The 14,597-nt window shown below is 50.2% G+C and overlaps 1 protein-coding gene across 3 annotated transcripts in view; it reads right to left on the minus strand.

Annotated features, from left to right (window-relative positions):
- Positions 1-14,597, minus strand: part of AAR2 (AAR2 splicing factor) — a 67,164-nt gene that overhangs the window by 35,967 nt on the left and 16,600 nt on the right. For 2 of the 3 annotated variants that reach the window (XM_033433660.2, XM_012534135.3), the window contains exon 4: positions 9,905-11,241. The exons of the other annotated variant lie outside the window; for it this stretch is intronic. In XM_033433660.2, the coding sequence (XP_033289551.1) occupies positions 11,074-11,241 (168 nt within the window). In that variant the 3' untranslated portion in view covers positions 9,905-11,073. Of the gene's footprint in view, positions 1-9,904; positions 11,242-14,597 lie in introns of those variants that run through there. 3 annotated transcript variants of the gene reach the window in all.

A 14,597-nucleotide genomic window follows, 5' to 3' on the forward strand; every position in this document is an offset into this window, starting at 1 on the left:
CTACTGTTCTGGCAGCGACACTTCCCTCTAATAAATTCTATCTTCTTTACATCTGCCTTGTGTCTGGAGATTCTTTTCCAACCCACGTTCGGACCACGACATTTGGTGGCCTGTACGGGTATCTCCAGGGGGGATCTCTTTCCTCACCTCCTCTCCTCATTCCTTGGGACCCTCTGTGAACAGGCAAGTTGCTGTGGAAGCAATGGAGGAACTCTGGCCAGGGCCACACCCTGGTGTGTTCCGAAGACTCACTTCACCCCAGTAACTGCCGCCCAGAACGGGTGAGGACCCCTCTGTCTTCCTTCTGACTGAGGACTAGGCCAAAGGGTATCTTGAGGGCACGGGTCAGGCATTTAAAAGCCATTAGGGCGCCTGCCGCTTGAAGACTCCCGTGAAAGGATAAGGGGGTCACGGAACGGACCAGGCTATTAGAGAGTCTGCCCCCGTCAAGACAACTTCTGTGCAACATGAGGCACATCATGGACAAAGCAAAACACAAAGCCCCCAGTCCCTTGGCCACCGCCTCCTCGGTAGGGTTAGAAGAGGAATCCTCAGTCCTCTTTTCTGTTGCTTCTGCTTCTTTCTCCTAGGCTCGGACTGACTCCAAGGACCCCACCACCTCTAGATCGTCCCAAGAGCTCCTTCCCATCTTCTAACGGTGAGTCAATTTCCCGCTGACTTCCGGGAATTCCCTTTTCTGGTCACTGGTGCCTTAGTCACACGGAAATGTCACTGCGACAAAGAGGGATGCCTTTTTGCCCATCAGTGATTCTCAGTACCCCCATTCTACGGCACTGAGGCTAAGAATGTGTTCAGGTACGTCTATCCCCTTAGACTCACAAATTGGAAGGAATTTGACCCAATCTTAAAAAGAAGAGGCTTGGGCTTCCCTGGTGGCGCAGTGGTTAAGAGTCTGCCTGCCAATGCAGGGGACACGCGTTCGTGCCCTGGTCCGGGAAGATCCCACATGCCGTGAAGCGGCTAGGCCTGTGAGCCATGGCCGCTGAGCCTGCGCGTCCGGAACCTGTGCTCCACAACGGGAGAGGCCACAGCAGTGAGAGAGGCCCTCACAGAGCAGAGCAGAGAGGCCCGCGTACCGCAAAAAAAAAAAAAAAAAAAAAAAAAGGAGGCTTATTTATTATTTATTTATTTATTTATTTATGGCTGCATTGGCTCTTCGTTGCTGCACACGGGCTTTCTCTAGTTGTGGCGAGTGGAGGCTACTCTTCGTTGTGGTGCGCGGGCTTCTCATTGTGGTGGCTTCTCTTGTTGCGGAGCACAGGCTCTAGGTGCACGGGCTTCAGTAGTTGTGGCTCGTGGGCTCTAGAGCACAGGCTCAGTAGTTGCAGCGCACGGGCTTAGTTGCTCCGTGGCATGTGGGATCTTCCCGGACCAAGGATAAAACCCGTGTCCCTTGCATTAGCAGGTGGATTCTTAACCACTGCACCACCAGGGAAGTTGCCATTTTCTTTTGTAATATGGCTTGGCCCCAATACAAACTGAGAGAACAAGAACAATGGCCTCTTAATGGGACACTAAATCACAACACGATCCTCCAACTTGATCTCTATTGTCGGAAACTAGGAAAGGATTCCGAGGTTCCATATATCCAGGCCATCATGGCCCCCAGTCAGAATCCGAGCCCAAGGGACTCCTGACGCATGTGTCTCTCCATTACCACTTTAATGCCTCGCCCTCCCCCCCTCCTCCTCCTTCAGCTTCACTACCTCGTCCCTCCGCATCTCCCCCTCCACCAGGTATCTTGGATGAGCCTTCTTGTCCCCAGTCTCCCCAGCCTCCTCCTCAACCTTCTGCTCCCCAACCCCACCTCCATACCTGGAAGCAGACCTTCCCTCCCCTCCCCACACTCGGTCACAAGCAGCCCAACGCTCTGAATTGAGTCCCAGTATGCTTCTCCTATGAGAGGTCGCTACCGGAGACCTAGGTACTATCAGAGTTCAGGTCCCCTTCCCCATGTCTGATCTCTCTCATATTCAAGGGAAACTGGGCTCCTTTAGCCAGGACCCCTCCGTGTTCATCAGGGAATTCCAGGCCCTAACTATAGCCTTTGACTTAACTTGGCAAGATATTCATGTGGTCCTAACTACCTGCTGCTCTCACGAAGAAAGGGTCAGGATCTGGGCCTTGGCTCAGGCCTGGGCAGATGAGACACATGCCCAAAATCCTAATGAGAACCGAGCGGGGGGAGTCCCATGGGCAGACCCAGGATGGAGATACCAGGCAAATGAAAATGGGCCAGCAGGAGGGCTCACTAGGAGAAATTACATGATTAGCTGTCTACTAGAAGGTATGAAAAAGGCAATCATCAAACCTGTCAATTATAATCAACTCAGAGAAGTCACACAGGAACCCTCCGAGCATCCAGCCCTTTTTCAGGCCTGATGAGTATAGGCTATGAGGAAATACACCAACCTAGACCCTGAGACCCCTGAAGGTCAGCCTATACTTGCAGTTCACTTTATAAGCCAGGCATCCCCAGAGATAAGACAGAAATTACAGAAACTAGAGCAAGGGCCACAGACCCCATTTTCTGTCCTACTTGACACAGCCTTAAGGTCTTCAACAACAGGGAGGAGGCTTCTAGGAACAGACGAGAACTGAGAGGAGGAAAAATTAAAACGCCACGCTCAGTACATGGCTCTTGCCGTTACTCAGTCCCACCACAGCAGGGACCCATGGGAGCCCCTCTCCCAGCTCAGAAGCCACCGCCAACCTGCTACCAGTGCGGTCACCAGGGGCACACTGTCAGGAACTGCTGCACCCCACCACCCGTTACGCCGTGCCCTTACCGTCGCCAAAAGGGCCATTGGAAGAGGAGTTGTCCCTCCCACCCTCAAGCGGGTAGGCCAATTCCACAACCACTCAACACCCGGGGTATTTCAGGTCCCAGCCCCCTGGGCGGAGGTCAAGGCCAATTGCCCCTGTGAGTGGTAACTGACTATCAGGATCAAGAACCGGATTGCACTCTAGATCTGGGGCTCCTGGAAGCAGATGACTGAAGGTGCCCGAGGCTCAGTCTACAAGCCCCTATGTTCCCCATAAGACCAGAGGAGCCCCGGGTAACCCTGGATGTAGCAGGGGCTACTGTAAACTTTCTAATTGACACTGGGGCTACTTATTCAGCCCTGACCTCCTTCTCTGGTCCCACTTGCCATTCTTCAATCCTCCTAACAGGGATGGGAACAGGCTCAGCTGGACTTTTAAACTCCATTTTCACTGCCCGACAGCTCTCTCTTGAACTCACACAAGAGACTGCCAACCTAGCAGCTCAAATTAACATGCTACAAGAGCAAATAAATTCTCTAGCAGGAGTGGTTTTACAAAATAGAAGAGCTCTGGACCTCCTAACAGCTAATCAAGGAGGGACCTGTGCAATGTTAAAGGAGGATTGCTGTTTTCTTGTCAACCAATCAGGCAAGGTCCAGACTCATCTTCGAGCCATTATTGAAAGAGCTAAGTGGATTCTACAAGGAGTCTCAGGGGGATTCGACCCGTGGGACTTCAAGACTAATATCTGGTCCTGGTTCTCTTGGCTAACCCCTTTCCTAGGCCCTATAGTGGCTTTTCTACTTCTACTAATCTTCGGGCCATGTATTTTTAACCTCCTTGTTAAGTTTGTCTCTTCCAGAATACAACAAATAAACCTCCAAATGGTGATGCAACAAGAATACCAGCCAGTCAACACTCGTACAACGCTTGAACAGGCCACCATCACTTTCCACGGGGCCCGCACTCCTCCCTAGATACACCCTGACAGAGCAGGCAACGGGAACCCAGGGCCCCATGATGCCTCCGCTCAGCAGGAAGCAGCCAGAGAGTTCATTGTCCCTTCTCACAGAAGGGTTCCCCGAATGCTTGAGAGGCAATTAGGCAGTTAGGTAGATATGAGCAGGGTATACAACAGGGCCAAGGAATTGGCCCTATAAATACAGGGGGGAATGTGGTGCTCCAAGGACAATGGTGCTTCAAGGACAAAGAAAACCGGCCTGAAAAAGTTTCAGCATTACACTCCCTACCGGACGCTTAATCGCCCTCCCCATCATGTTGCGATGGTTACGAAATTCCTGAGCCCACCTGGGCGATGCCCACCTGGGCAACGGGACCTGTCCCAAATAAGGAAAGGCATATGCCCTGTCCCACTCCCACCCTATAGAAGGAAGGTATATGTGCCTCGACCAATCAGTAAACAAAATTTTCACCTCGGACCATTCTTTTGTTTTCTGGCTATAAAAACTGATCTATAGCACATGTTCAGGCTCGACTCTCCCAGACTACTAGGAAGTCAGCCTGCTGTTCTGGAAGAGACCCTTCCCTCTACTAAATTCTATCTTCTTTAAAAAAAAAAGAAAAAGAAAAACCCAAAGCATTGCTGCACTTAGCCCCATGTTTGGAGCAAGGCAGTATAGGATCATGAACAAATGATTCTAGCCTTGGGAAGCAACAAGAAAAGCACTCCACATCACCAGACTGTAATGCCAAGGGCCAGATATGGGCGTGGTTCTGCCTGTAGATGCTGTGAGGGGATCAGGAAGGCTTATGAGAAGCCCTCGGTGGCTGAGGAAAGGAAAAGGACAGAGGCATGAGGTGGTTGTTAGGACTTAAAATCTGGAGAGGAAAAGTCGAGAACGGATGTGAGGTGTGAAAGGTAGGAGCGGGGATGGATTAAGTGGGGCTGAGGAAACATGGTTTTGACTCTGGCAAAATACAATAAAAAACCGTAACACTGAGAAATACTAGAACAAAGTGTAGGTTAGTATAAATTTCATCTTGATATGGGAATAGACTTTTAAGCATTAAAGCAGTGGGAAAAAGATCAAATCAAAAAGAACAAGCTTGGCATATTTGACATAAAAAAGTAAAGTATACATTTCAAAACATCATAACATTAAAAGGCAAATTGGGGGAAATATTTCTAATATTAAGATGTAAGACAAATGTATATTAAAAAAAAAGAAGATGCAAAAGAAAAATGGGCAGAGGCCATAAATAGACAACGTCCAAAAGGGAAATGAACAATGGTGTAGCCTTCCTCATTCAAATATCGAGAAGAAGAGACGCCCCCTCCATCCCCTACATCCTGTTCTCTACCTTTGGGCTCCTAGACTCGGAACAAAACAGCTTATTGATCTACGGAGGATGTCTGGGCATTAAATCAGCCCCTCAGAGGCCTCACATCTGGCAGTAAAGCAAAGACCTTTTGCAAATTCAATAGCAACTCTGGCAGGACAGGGTGGGAGAGGCCTCTACTCAGGCGCGCCCCAGACGGAGCAGCCCCTCGGGGTCCCCAGTGGTCCACAAAGAGTCTAGAAGCAGACTCCTTCTGGACCAGATGCGGCTCCCCCGCCTACCACACCCAGGTGCCACCTCGCCTGAGCCAGTCAGTCCATTGTACCCAAGGCCAGCTCCGGACACTAAGAGTCTGGGTGGAAACATTAGCAAGCTGTCATGAACCAAGAGGCCAGTGGGGCCTGCCCACCACCCTTGCAAGTGGCTGACACTGTCAGTTATCAGGCTGGCAGCCTTGGATCCACTGGTAATTATCACAGATTATGTAACCGTTCTTATTAAGGAGAGCTGTGTGGTGGCAGGGCCGTGCCGGACTCAGACAGGCTGGGATTCTGGCTCTGAGACTCGTGAGCCTGTGCCTCACCTCTCTGAGCCTTGTTTCCTTGTCTGTACGATGAGGAATGATAAGACCTTCCTTGAAGACCTACGGCTCTGCCTGAATAAGGTGAATAAGGGATCCAGCACGTTCCCAGCAGAGAAGAGGGAGCACCTTCCCCTCCATGCCAGCTCACGTTAGTCACCTTGAAGTCCATGGACATTCCCTGGTGGAAATGGGTGCGTGAACGCTTCTTGACCAAGACAAATTAGTACCAACAGCCCTCAACTCTGTGAGTCACGAGAACCCCTGAACAGCAAGTGTGACCCTCCTCAGCACTCGCTGGCAGTGTGACCAGAGCCTGTCGCGGCCCTGACTCATTTATGGCTTCTCAACAGAGCCGTTGAGTCCCCTGCCTCCACCCCGACAGCCCAGAACTCCTGTGAGTTCCTCTCCAGCCCTTCACCATTGCCTCGCCTGCCCTAAAGTACCATGGACATCTGGGAACAGGCAGGGCTGGCAGATCCCTGATGGCACAGTAGACAGGGGACTTGTAGGGTGGGGGTGGGAGGACCCAACGAGTCAGTATTCTGCCCAGATTCTGAGACTTCAGAGGCGAGGTTATCAGGCTAGAAGGGTCCTTGGAAGACATCCAGTCCATCCCTGATCTGAGTCATGAATAGCCCCAGCGTGCATACCTGATATCACTCTGATTGAGCCAGCGTCGTCCCTCACCTCCACTGCACTAGCCTTCTTACTGGTCTCCCTGCTTCTACCCAGCCCCCTGCAGTCTATGTCCAACAGGACAGCTGGTGACCCTGTTAAAACAAAAGCCACTCTTCTGCTTAAAACCCTCTAATGGATCCCATTTCACTGAGTAAAATGCAACATTCTTACAACAGTCCCTAAGCCCTGGACAATCTGATTGCTCTGTACCCTCCGAGATGTTCTCTCCTTCCATTCTCTTCTTGATCTCTCCACTCACACCATGCTGACCCCCTGGTGCTCCTCCAACACATCAGACATGCTCCTGCCCCAGGGCCTTTGCACTCACTTCATTTTGCCTGGAACACTTCCCTCAGATAACCACATGGCTCCCTTGCTCACCCCCTTCAAATCCTTGCTCAAGCGTCACCCCATTTAAATTGCAACATGTCCCCTTACCCTGCCAGGACTCCCAACTTCCCTTATCCTGCTCTTTTTTTTTCCAGAGCATTTCTCACAACTAACATACTCTTCAGTCTGTTTCTTACACTTATTGCCTGTCCCTCGCCCCCTGGAATGTAAGCTCCCAGGGGCAGGAGCTCAGAAAGTATTAGTTGGGTAGAGAAGGAATGAAGCCAAGCTCTGCCCCCTGCAGTTCCTTCCACCGGTCCCAGCTCTCCCTTCTAAAGGATGCAGAGACCTCCTCCTTGAAGACAGCTCTCCCAGCCTCTCTGCTCTTTGGTGTAGGTCCCACATTTTTCTCTGCTTCTCATGGGATGGCTCCCTCTCCTCAAGATGAAACTCCATCTGTCGGCATACCCTTAGCGGTGGAGAGTCCAGACTTGAGCCAGGTGAGAACGTCTGGAGGCGGACAAAGGGAAAATGCAGAAATTGTGCGGAGGGAAGAAGCAAGACAGAGATCCGAGGAAGAGACCCCTGTGGAGCTCCTGTCGAACAGGCGTCTGACGTTGGACTGGGAAGCCACCGACTTCTCCCACCTTCCTCCCACCGAGCATTTTAACTGACAGCCTGAGAACCCTGAGGATCCCTGTTTTCCAGAGAAATCTGTTGAGTCTACACAGGTGAGCACCAGACTGAGGACACAGGACAGAAGGCCTAGCAGGTGGGGGAGGGCTGGACACACTCCTCCCCCACCCCCCAGCAGGGAGCAGCTGATGTTACCTTGGCTCTCAACCCCATCTCAGCAGGGAGGCCAGTCCAGAGCAGGAGCCCAGGGTTTGTGGGGAGAATGAACCACCTCGGAGACAGACGTTGGATGTTGAGGAGAAGGGTCTAGAAGGGCCTACTGACAACAAAGACTGCCTGGGCCAGATGTGGTGAACTCCAAGGTGAGGCAGTGCCGTGGTCAGCGGGGGTGGTTCTGCAGAATCACAGGACCATGCGGCCCCCAGTATTAGCACGTGGCTCAGGTGAGCTGCCCAACTCTGTCCTGCTTTAAGTCTGGCGGACGTGACTCAGCGATGGCTTTGCCACGGCATCCTCTGCATTGCCAGCCCCCGTTTCAGCAGGGGATGGCATCTTGGTCAAGCCAAAGTCTGATTAGTTGGAGAAACCAACATGTCAGAGCACCCTGAGAATATTAAATAATATTTATAAAGGGATGACGTTGGGAAAATAATTACCGATGGTAAGAGGCAATCAGCGGCGGGAACTCCTCCACTGCTCAAGTGGTAAGAAATTAGACGGACCGGGGCTATGAGCAGCGAGGGTTTGTCACGGGGACAGCAGAAGGGGTTGGAAAGTCGCTACCTCTGCTGATTCTGTTAATAGGATAAAGCAGCCTCGCAAACAAGAGCCAGACCCCAGGAGGCCTGCATTTGAGGGGATTTTAAAATCAGGCCAGCTCCTGCCAATAGCTTCACTTTTAGATGTGTTAGAACTGGAAGGGAGCTTAGAGATCAGCAACGCCACTGGTTCTCAGTTTTCAAGGTTTCTGCTTTCCAAAAATACTGCAAGTATTAAGTAATAATTAATTTGTTTTCACATTTTTTATTCATCAAAGACACAGAGGACTGCCAGCTGGGAGAAGGAGAAGACACAGCATCTATGTCACTCTAGCCCCCAACAAGAGACCTATTGTTTTTTTTTTTTGTCAGCCCAGCCATATTATCTCATGTAAATATAGTTTCCCTTTGAAAACATTTAAAACACAAGGTTCCATTTTTAAGCGGAGGGAGCCTGAAGGAGCCTGGAGTATCTTTACCAGAAATCTTCAGTCCAAGCAAACTCTCTTACTTTATACAAAAATACACTGAAGCCCGGAGAACGTAAGTGGCTTGCCCACGGTCACACAGCTGGCTGTCAACAGGGCCAAGGCTAGATCCGGGGAAGCAGGAAGAAAGCAAGCTGTCCTGGACATGCAAGGGTAGGGAAGGAGTAAATCACAGTAGTGAATGCAGTACTGAGTGCGGACCCTGGACACCAAAGGGCTTGGTTTGACTCTTGAGCTCAATCCTTACAAGCTGTGGGACCCTAGCAAAATGACGGAAGCTCTCTGAGCCCATTTTCCTATCAGTAAAATGGGGATAATAATAGCACTTACCACGTACTGTTGTGAGGATTAAGTGAACTAACAGAACAGAGCACTTATACATTGTAGCTGCTTTTCTTTAACCCATTTGTGTGAGTGGGCGCGGTTGGGGGGTGTATGTGTCTGTGCAGACATAAGACCAACAAGCTTAGAGAACAGGTCACATGATCCAACTTCCAGATGCTGCCCTGTCAAGGCCAGTGGGAGACAAATTGTCCCAGTGGAGCTCTAGGTACTAAATTGCAATGCTGTTACTCCTAGGTAGTAACTCAAAACTGAGTGTGCCTCAGAACCCAGGCTGCACCCAGATTCACTGCCTCCGAGTTCCTGTATGGTGGGACTTGGGAGTCTGAACTTTTAAAAATTATTGAGATATAATTTACACACCATAAAATTCACCATTTTAAAGCATACACTTGTATGGGTTTTTATGATACTCATAAGGTTGGCCAACCACCACCACTACCTACTTCCAGAACCTTGTCATCACCCCAAAAAGAAACCCAGTACCCATTAGCAGTCACTCCCCCTTCCCCACTCTCCCATCCCCTGGTAACCACTAATCCCTCTGTCTCTAAGGATTTGTCAACTCTGGACGATTCATAAGAATGCAATCGTACAACATGTGGTCTTTGCGTCCAACTTCTTTCACTCTGCACAGTGTTTCCAAGGTTTGTCTATGCTGCGGCATGGATCAGGGCTTTATTCCTTTGGAATCTGCAATTTTAACAAGCTCCCCAGTAGTTCTGATGATTGGGCTTTGGGGAGAAAAAGAACAGCAAATTCACACAAGGTGAACCTTCTGGTTGCTATATAGATACAGGGCCTCAATCATTCCTGCAGGTGTGCCCATCTCAGAAGCCCCGCTGGTGACAGGAGACATCGCTGGTCACTTGCCTCCTCCAGAGCCTGCAGAGGTTGGGCAGGGTCTCCTGGTGCCCGGTAGGGAGGACATGTGCATCTAAGGACGGTGCCTGGCTGCGGTGGGAACTGGGCAGATGAACTATGAGACTCACACAAGGGGATTTAGTCTCAACTCCAAGACTTTAATGTACGTTATGCTCTTGGAAAAACAATTCCAAGGAGACAAGTGGAACCGAAAGTCTTAACCCGAGGGGATTCTTATTCAGAAACCTAGTGTGAGCCGCAGCCTTGGGAGAGAGCAGCACAGGGACTCTGATCACAGTACAACAGTGTGAGGTCAGGGTGGCAGGGCCTGTGTGTATGATGCGCGGGCCCTCAGGACTCCCAGGAAACCGGAGCACCATCACTCCTGTGGCTGACAGCCCTACAGCAGGACGGGGGGTGGACCCAGGCTGACCAGGTCATCTCTGGAGCTCTGAATAAAGGCACAGAACTTCAACAGGGCCAAAGAAGCCTGTACAAAGCAAGAACCTTTCTCTTTTGTCGTTGAATCTCCAGGTCATCAGAAACACTCGTGCTGGCTCTGGTGAGGAATGGGGCCATTCAAAGGGTCACCAAGGCCCACTTCTGGGTCTGAGGCCTCAGAACGGAGCAGATGGGAGGGGTGTGGCACTAGCAACGCCTCTGAGGTCAGGGGCTGCAATGATCTTGAAAGATTATCCACTGGGACCTCTGGACAGGAGAAAGGGACTTAAAGCAAAAGCTGACCACTCGTCAGATTCAACCCAACTGTCTTCTGTTATGCCCTCCCCAACCTGGGGCTCCAGGGTGGTCACACACCCATGTTTTCTGTGACGTATTCCCATCCAACAAGGGGCAGGCAGAAATCCTGGCTCATCTCCCTATTACCCTCTGATTAACTTTTAAAAAGTCACCAACTGACATCTCAGACTCCTGGGCACTCCAGGGTTTCTAATCGTTCTACGGAATAAACAATCGGTTCTCCTGGGCTTTTGGCTCAACTTCTTCTCTTCTGGGAGGAAGCAGGCTGCTGCTGAGGCAGGTCTCTCCCAAGAGCTCATCTGGAATTCAGTTAGGTTATAGCACCGAGGCCAGGCTGACGGCGAACCCACAAATGCGCCTTCTAGATGGGGTACAGCCTCGCTGGCACTGAAGGAACTTATTTATTGGTGAAGGAGGGAATTCTGGCTCCATCTTTGTAGAACCTGGCAGGGCTGCTGCCCCAGTAAGTCCCAGTAGGACAGGTGAATGGAGGAGCCAGGACCGCAGCCGTGGGGAAGGGGCCTCCTCTGGCTGAGAGCTTTTCCACTTAGCCAGTCCCCACGCCCTCGGGAAGAACCACCACCACCGGGGCGCAGTCCTCAGGCTCCGCCTCAAAGTCCCACTGAAACTTCTTGGTTAGGTGAGCTTGGAACTTTTCAGCTTTCTGCCTCAGGGTGGCATCCACGGCAACGCTGCAGGCGGATGAAAAGAAAACCTACAGAGAACAGAGGATAAGTCACTCCTGAGAACACAGAGGGGCTGAGAAAGCTGTGGAAATTTCCTCGTGGCGTTCAGCTCTCCAGGGTGGGTGGATCAGCCGCTGCTGGCACAGGCTCAGGACACCTACTGTGCTCCCCCCAAACCAAGAAAGAAGGTCCAAGCCCAGCTGAGAAGCTCGGGCAGGACCAGAATGGAAAATTACTATCTTGGGCAGAGATGCCCCACTGAGAGTAAGGCCAGCGGGGCCATCACCCTGGCCCTGCTCTCCGGGGAGATCTACTGGGCACCTGGACAGTAACTTAGAAAAAGAGGCAGTAGCTACACCAGCTGGTACTAAGAAAGGCATGGGGGTGCTTATAAGCCCCTGGATCCCATAAAATCCCAGGCCCTAACCCAGTGAGGGTGAATTGCTGCTCTAATCTAAATGGGCCCCAGGCTGCCAATCTGAGGTTTCTATTCCCCTTAAAAGCTTTGTTTTTTTTAAATTGTGGTAATATATACATAACACAAAATCTACCATTTTAAACATTAAAAAAATTATAATTTAAAAGACTGTACTAAATACACATAATATTCACCATGTTAAGAGTATAGTCCAGTGGCATTAAGTATATTTACATTATTACACAACCATCACCACCAACCATCTCCAGAACTTTTTCATCTTGCCCAACTGAAACGACACCCATTAACTCCCCATTCCCTGCTTCCAGCCCCTGGTAACCACCATTCTACTTTCTCTCCATGAATCTGACTACTCTAGGTAGCTCATGTAAGTGGAATCATACAATATTTGTCCTTTTGTGCCTGACTTATTTCACTTAACATAATGTCCTCAAGGTTCACTCATGTAGGGAGTGCCAGAATTTCCTTCCTTTCTAAGGCTGAATGATATGCCACTGTATGTAGATACCACATTTTTTCCCCACTCATCTGTCAATGGCCATTTGGGTTGTTTCTACCTTTTGGCTATTATAAATAATGCTGCTATGAACACGGATATAAAAATATCTCTTACAGAGTCATTGCTTTCAATTCTTTGGGGTATATACCCAGAAGTGGAGTTTCTGGATCATAAGGTAATTCTGTTTAATGTTTTGAGGAACCACCATACTGTTTTCCACAGTGGCTGTGTCATTCTACATTCCCATCAGCAATGAACGAGGGTTCCAATTTCTCTAGAATCTCTTCAGTATCTGTTATTTTGTTTTTGTTTGTTTGTTTACAATAGCTACCCAAATGGGTGTGGTGTCTCATTGTGGTTTTGATTTGCATTTCCCTAAGGATTAGTGATGCTGAATATCTTTTCATGTATTTATTGGCCATGTGTATATCTTCCTTGGAGAAAAGTCTATTCAAGTCCTTTGCCCTTTTTTTTTTGCGGTACGCGGGCCTCTCACTGTTGTGTCCTCTCCCGTTGCGGAGCACAGGCTCTGGACGCGCAGGCTCAGCGGCCATGGCTCACAGGCCCAGCCGCTCCGTGGCATGTGGGATCTTTCCGGACCGGGGCACGAACCCGTGTCTCCTGCATCGGCAGGCGGACTCTCAACCACTGCGCCACCAGGGAAGCCCTTTTTGCCCTTTTTTGATCAGGTTTTTTTATTTGTGTTGTTGAGTCATCGAAGTTCTTTATATATTCGGATATTAATCCCTTGTTTTGATGTTCTTTTAAATTCAGTTTCGTCTAATATAAACATGGGCAGGGGCAAACAGAATAATTTTCCCTACCTCTGAAACTCCATTCCAGATTGTCCCGGATCTCAACCGCTTCTCTAAGAATGACAGCAAACCCATTACTCCTTCTCACACTATTTTATTGTTCTCAAAGAAGTTTCATAGAGTAGTCCAATGGATCCTCACAAGGCCCTGGGAAGACACACTAGGATGCCTATTTTATGGAAATGGAGGCTGAGGGGAGTTAAATGGCTGGGTCAAAATTACCAGAAAGGAAGGAGCAGTTTTTCCCAGACTACCCGTTGGCTCCCTGCAAGACCACCCCAGACACAGCAGCATGAGGGTGAAAGCAGCAATCTGATCCCCATCACCTTCGTGTCACAGCTGGCCCGCAGGCCACCAAGGAAGGAATCTGGGCTCCAGGGGCCTTGACCTGACAGAGGTAACAGGTGTACTCTGCAGCTGCTTCCAGGGACAACACGCCTCCTAACCGCCTCTCCACTGTCTTTCTGTTAGCAGGAGTGAGGCTCATGGTCAGTGGTCTTTGCTTGGAGACACTTTGTTGGGGTGGTAGCAGGGACTGAAGTGACGGGGAGGGGAGTTCAGAAGCAGAAGGTGGGGGGTTACAGAATTTAGTTTCATTACTTGGGAATCGACTAAATACAGGAGCAGGAAGCACAGCTACAACAAAATACCAGATCAATAACTAATTAGAGGGGCTGTGTGAGCTCACTGGTGAGAGGGCAGTGGGGAAGCCGGTGGCCTGTCCATAGGCAGCTAATGGAGCTTGCTCTGGAGCATTGAACGTGAGGCTGGCTGAACCCTGGGGAGGGGCCTGGTATGGGAAGCAGAGAAGCCTTGTTTCAAACAGCATTAGTGCTGGAGGCCCTGTGCACCCATGGGTCTGCCCCCAGAGGTCCTGGGGGTGGGGGCCTGCTGGCTGAATTAGCAAAAGCCTCTTCCTGTTCTCCCTCCTTACATGGTAAATTGTACTACTCTCTACACAGCCCTTCCTCTCCTGCCACATTGAGCAGCTGCCCAAACATGCTCCATTGCCTCTTCTGTGCCTCTACTCACACAGGCTTTTCCCTCTGCTTATAACATGCTTCTCCACCCCTGCTTTCTCCTCCTTCACCTACTAATTTCTACTAGTGACCCAAGCTCAGTTCAGATGCCACCTCCTTTGGGATGTCTTCCCAGACCAAAGACGGAACAGGTGCTCCTCTGTGCTCCCCCGGTGCCCAGGGTTACTTGGGACATAGCCTCACTCTCAGTCAGTAACCGTCCATTTACCATTGAGCTCTCCCAAGAGACAAGGAGCAACCCCAAAGCAGAGACTCCTTTTCCTACCTGCATCCCACTCCCCTGGCACAGAGTCTGCCATATAAAAAGGACCCATTGGATGTTTAATGAACAAAAGAACGAAGAAGATCATACGTTCTATGAAATCTATTTCTGGGTCCCTTTTGCACAGTGCCTGTACCAAATGATTGCTCGATAATTACATGATGGTGCTGGACAGAATAAGGGACTCGTCCTGGGGAGGACGTGGCTTATTTACCAGGCCCCTGAATGCCACCGGCTCACAAGCCATCTCCTTGTGACAGTTCTCTTATAAAAGCCCAAGCTGAAAGGAACTGCTCCAACCTCTGTTCCCCCAGGACTGCGCCTGAGCAT

This window comes from Orcinus orca, chromosome 16 (genome assembly GCF_937001465.1).
Source record: "Orcinus orca chromosome 16, mOrcOrc1.1, whole genome shotgun sequence".
Lineage (NCBI taxonomy): Eukaryota > Metazoa > Chordata > Mammalia > Artiodactyla > Delphinidae > Orcinus > Orcinus orca.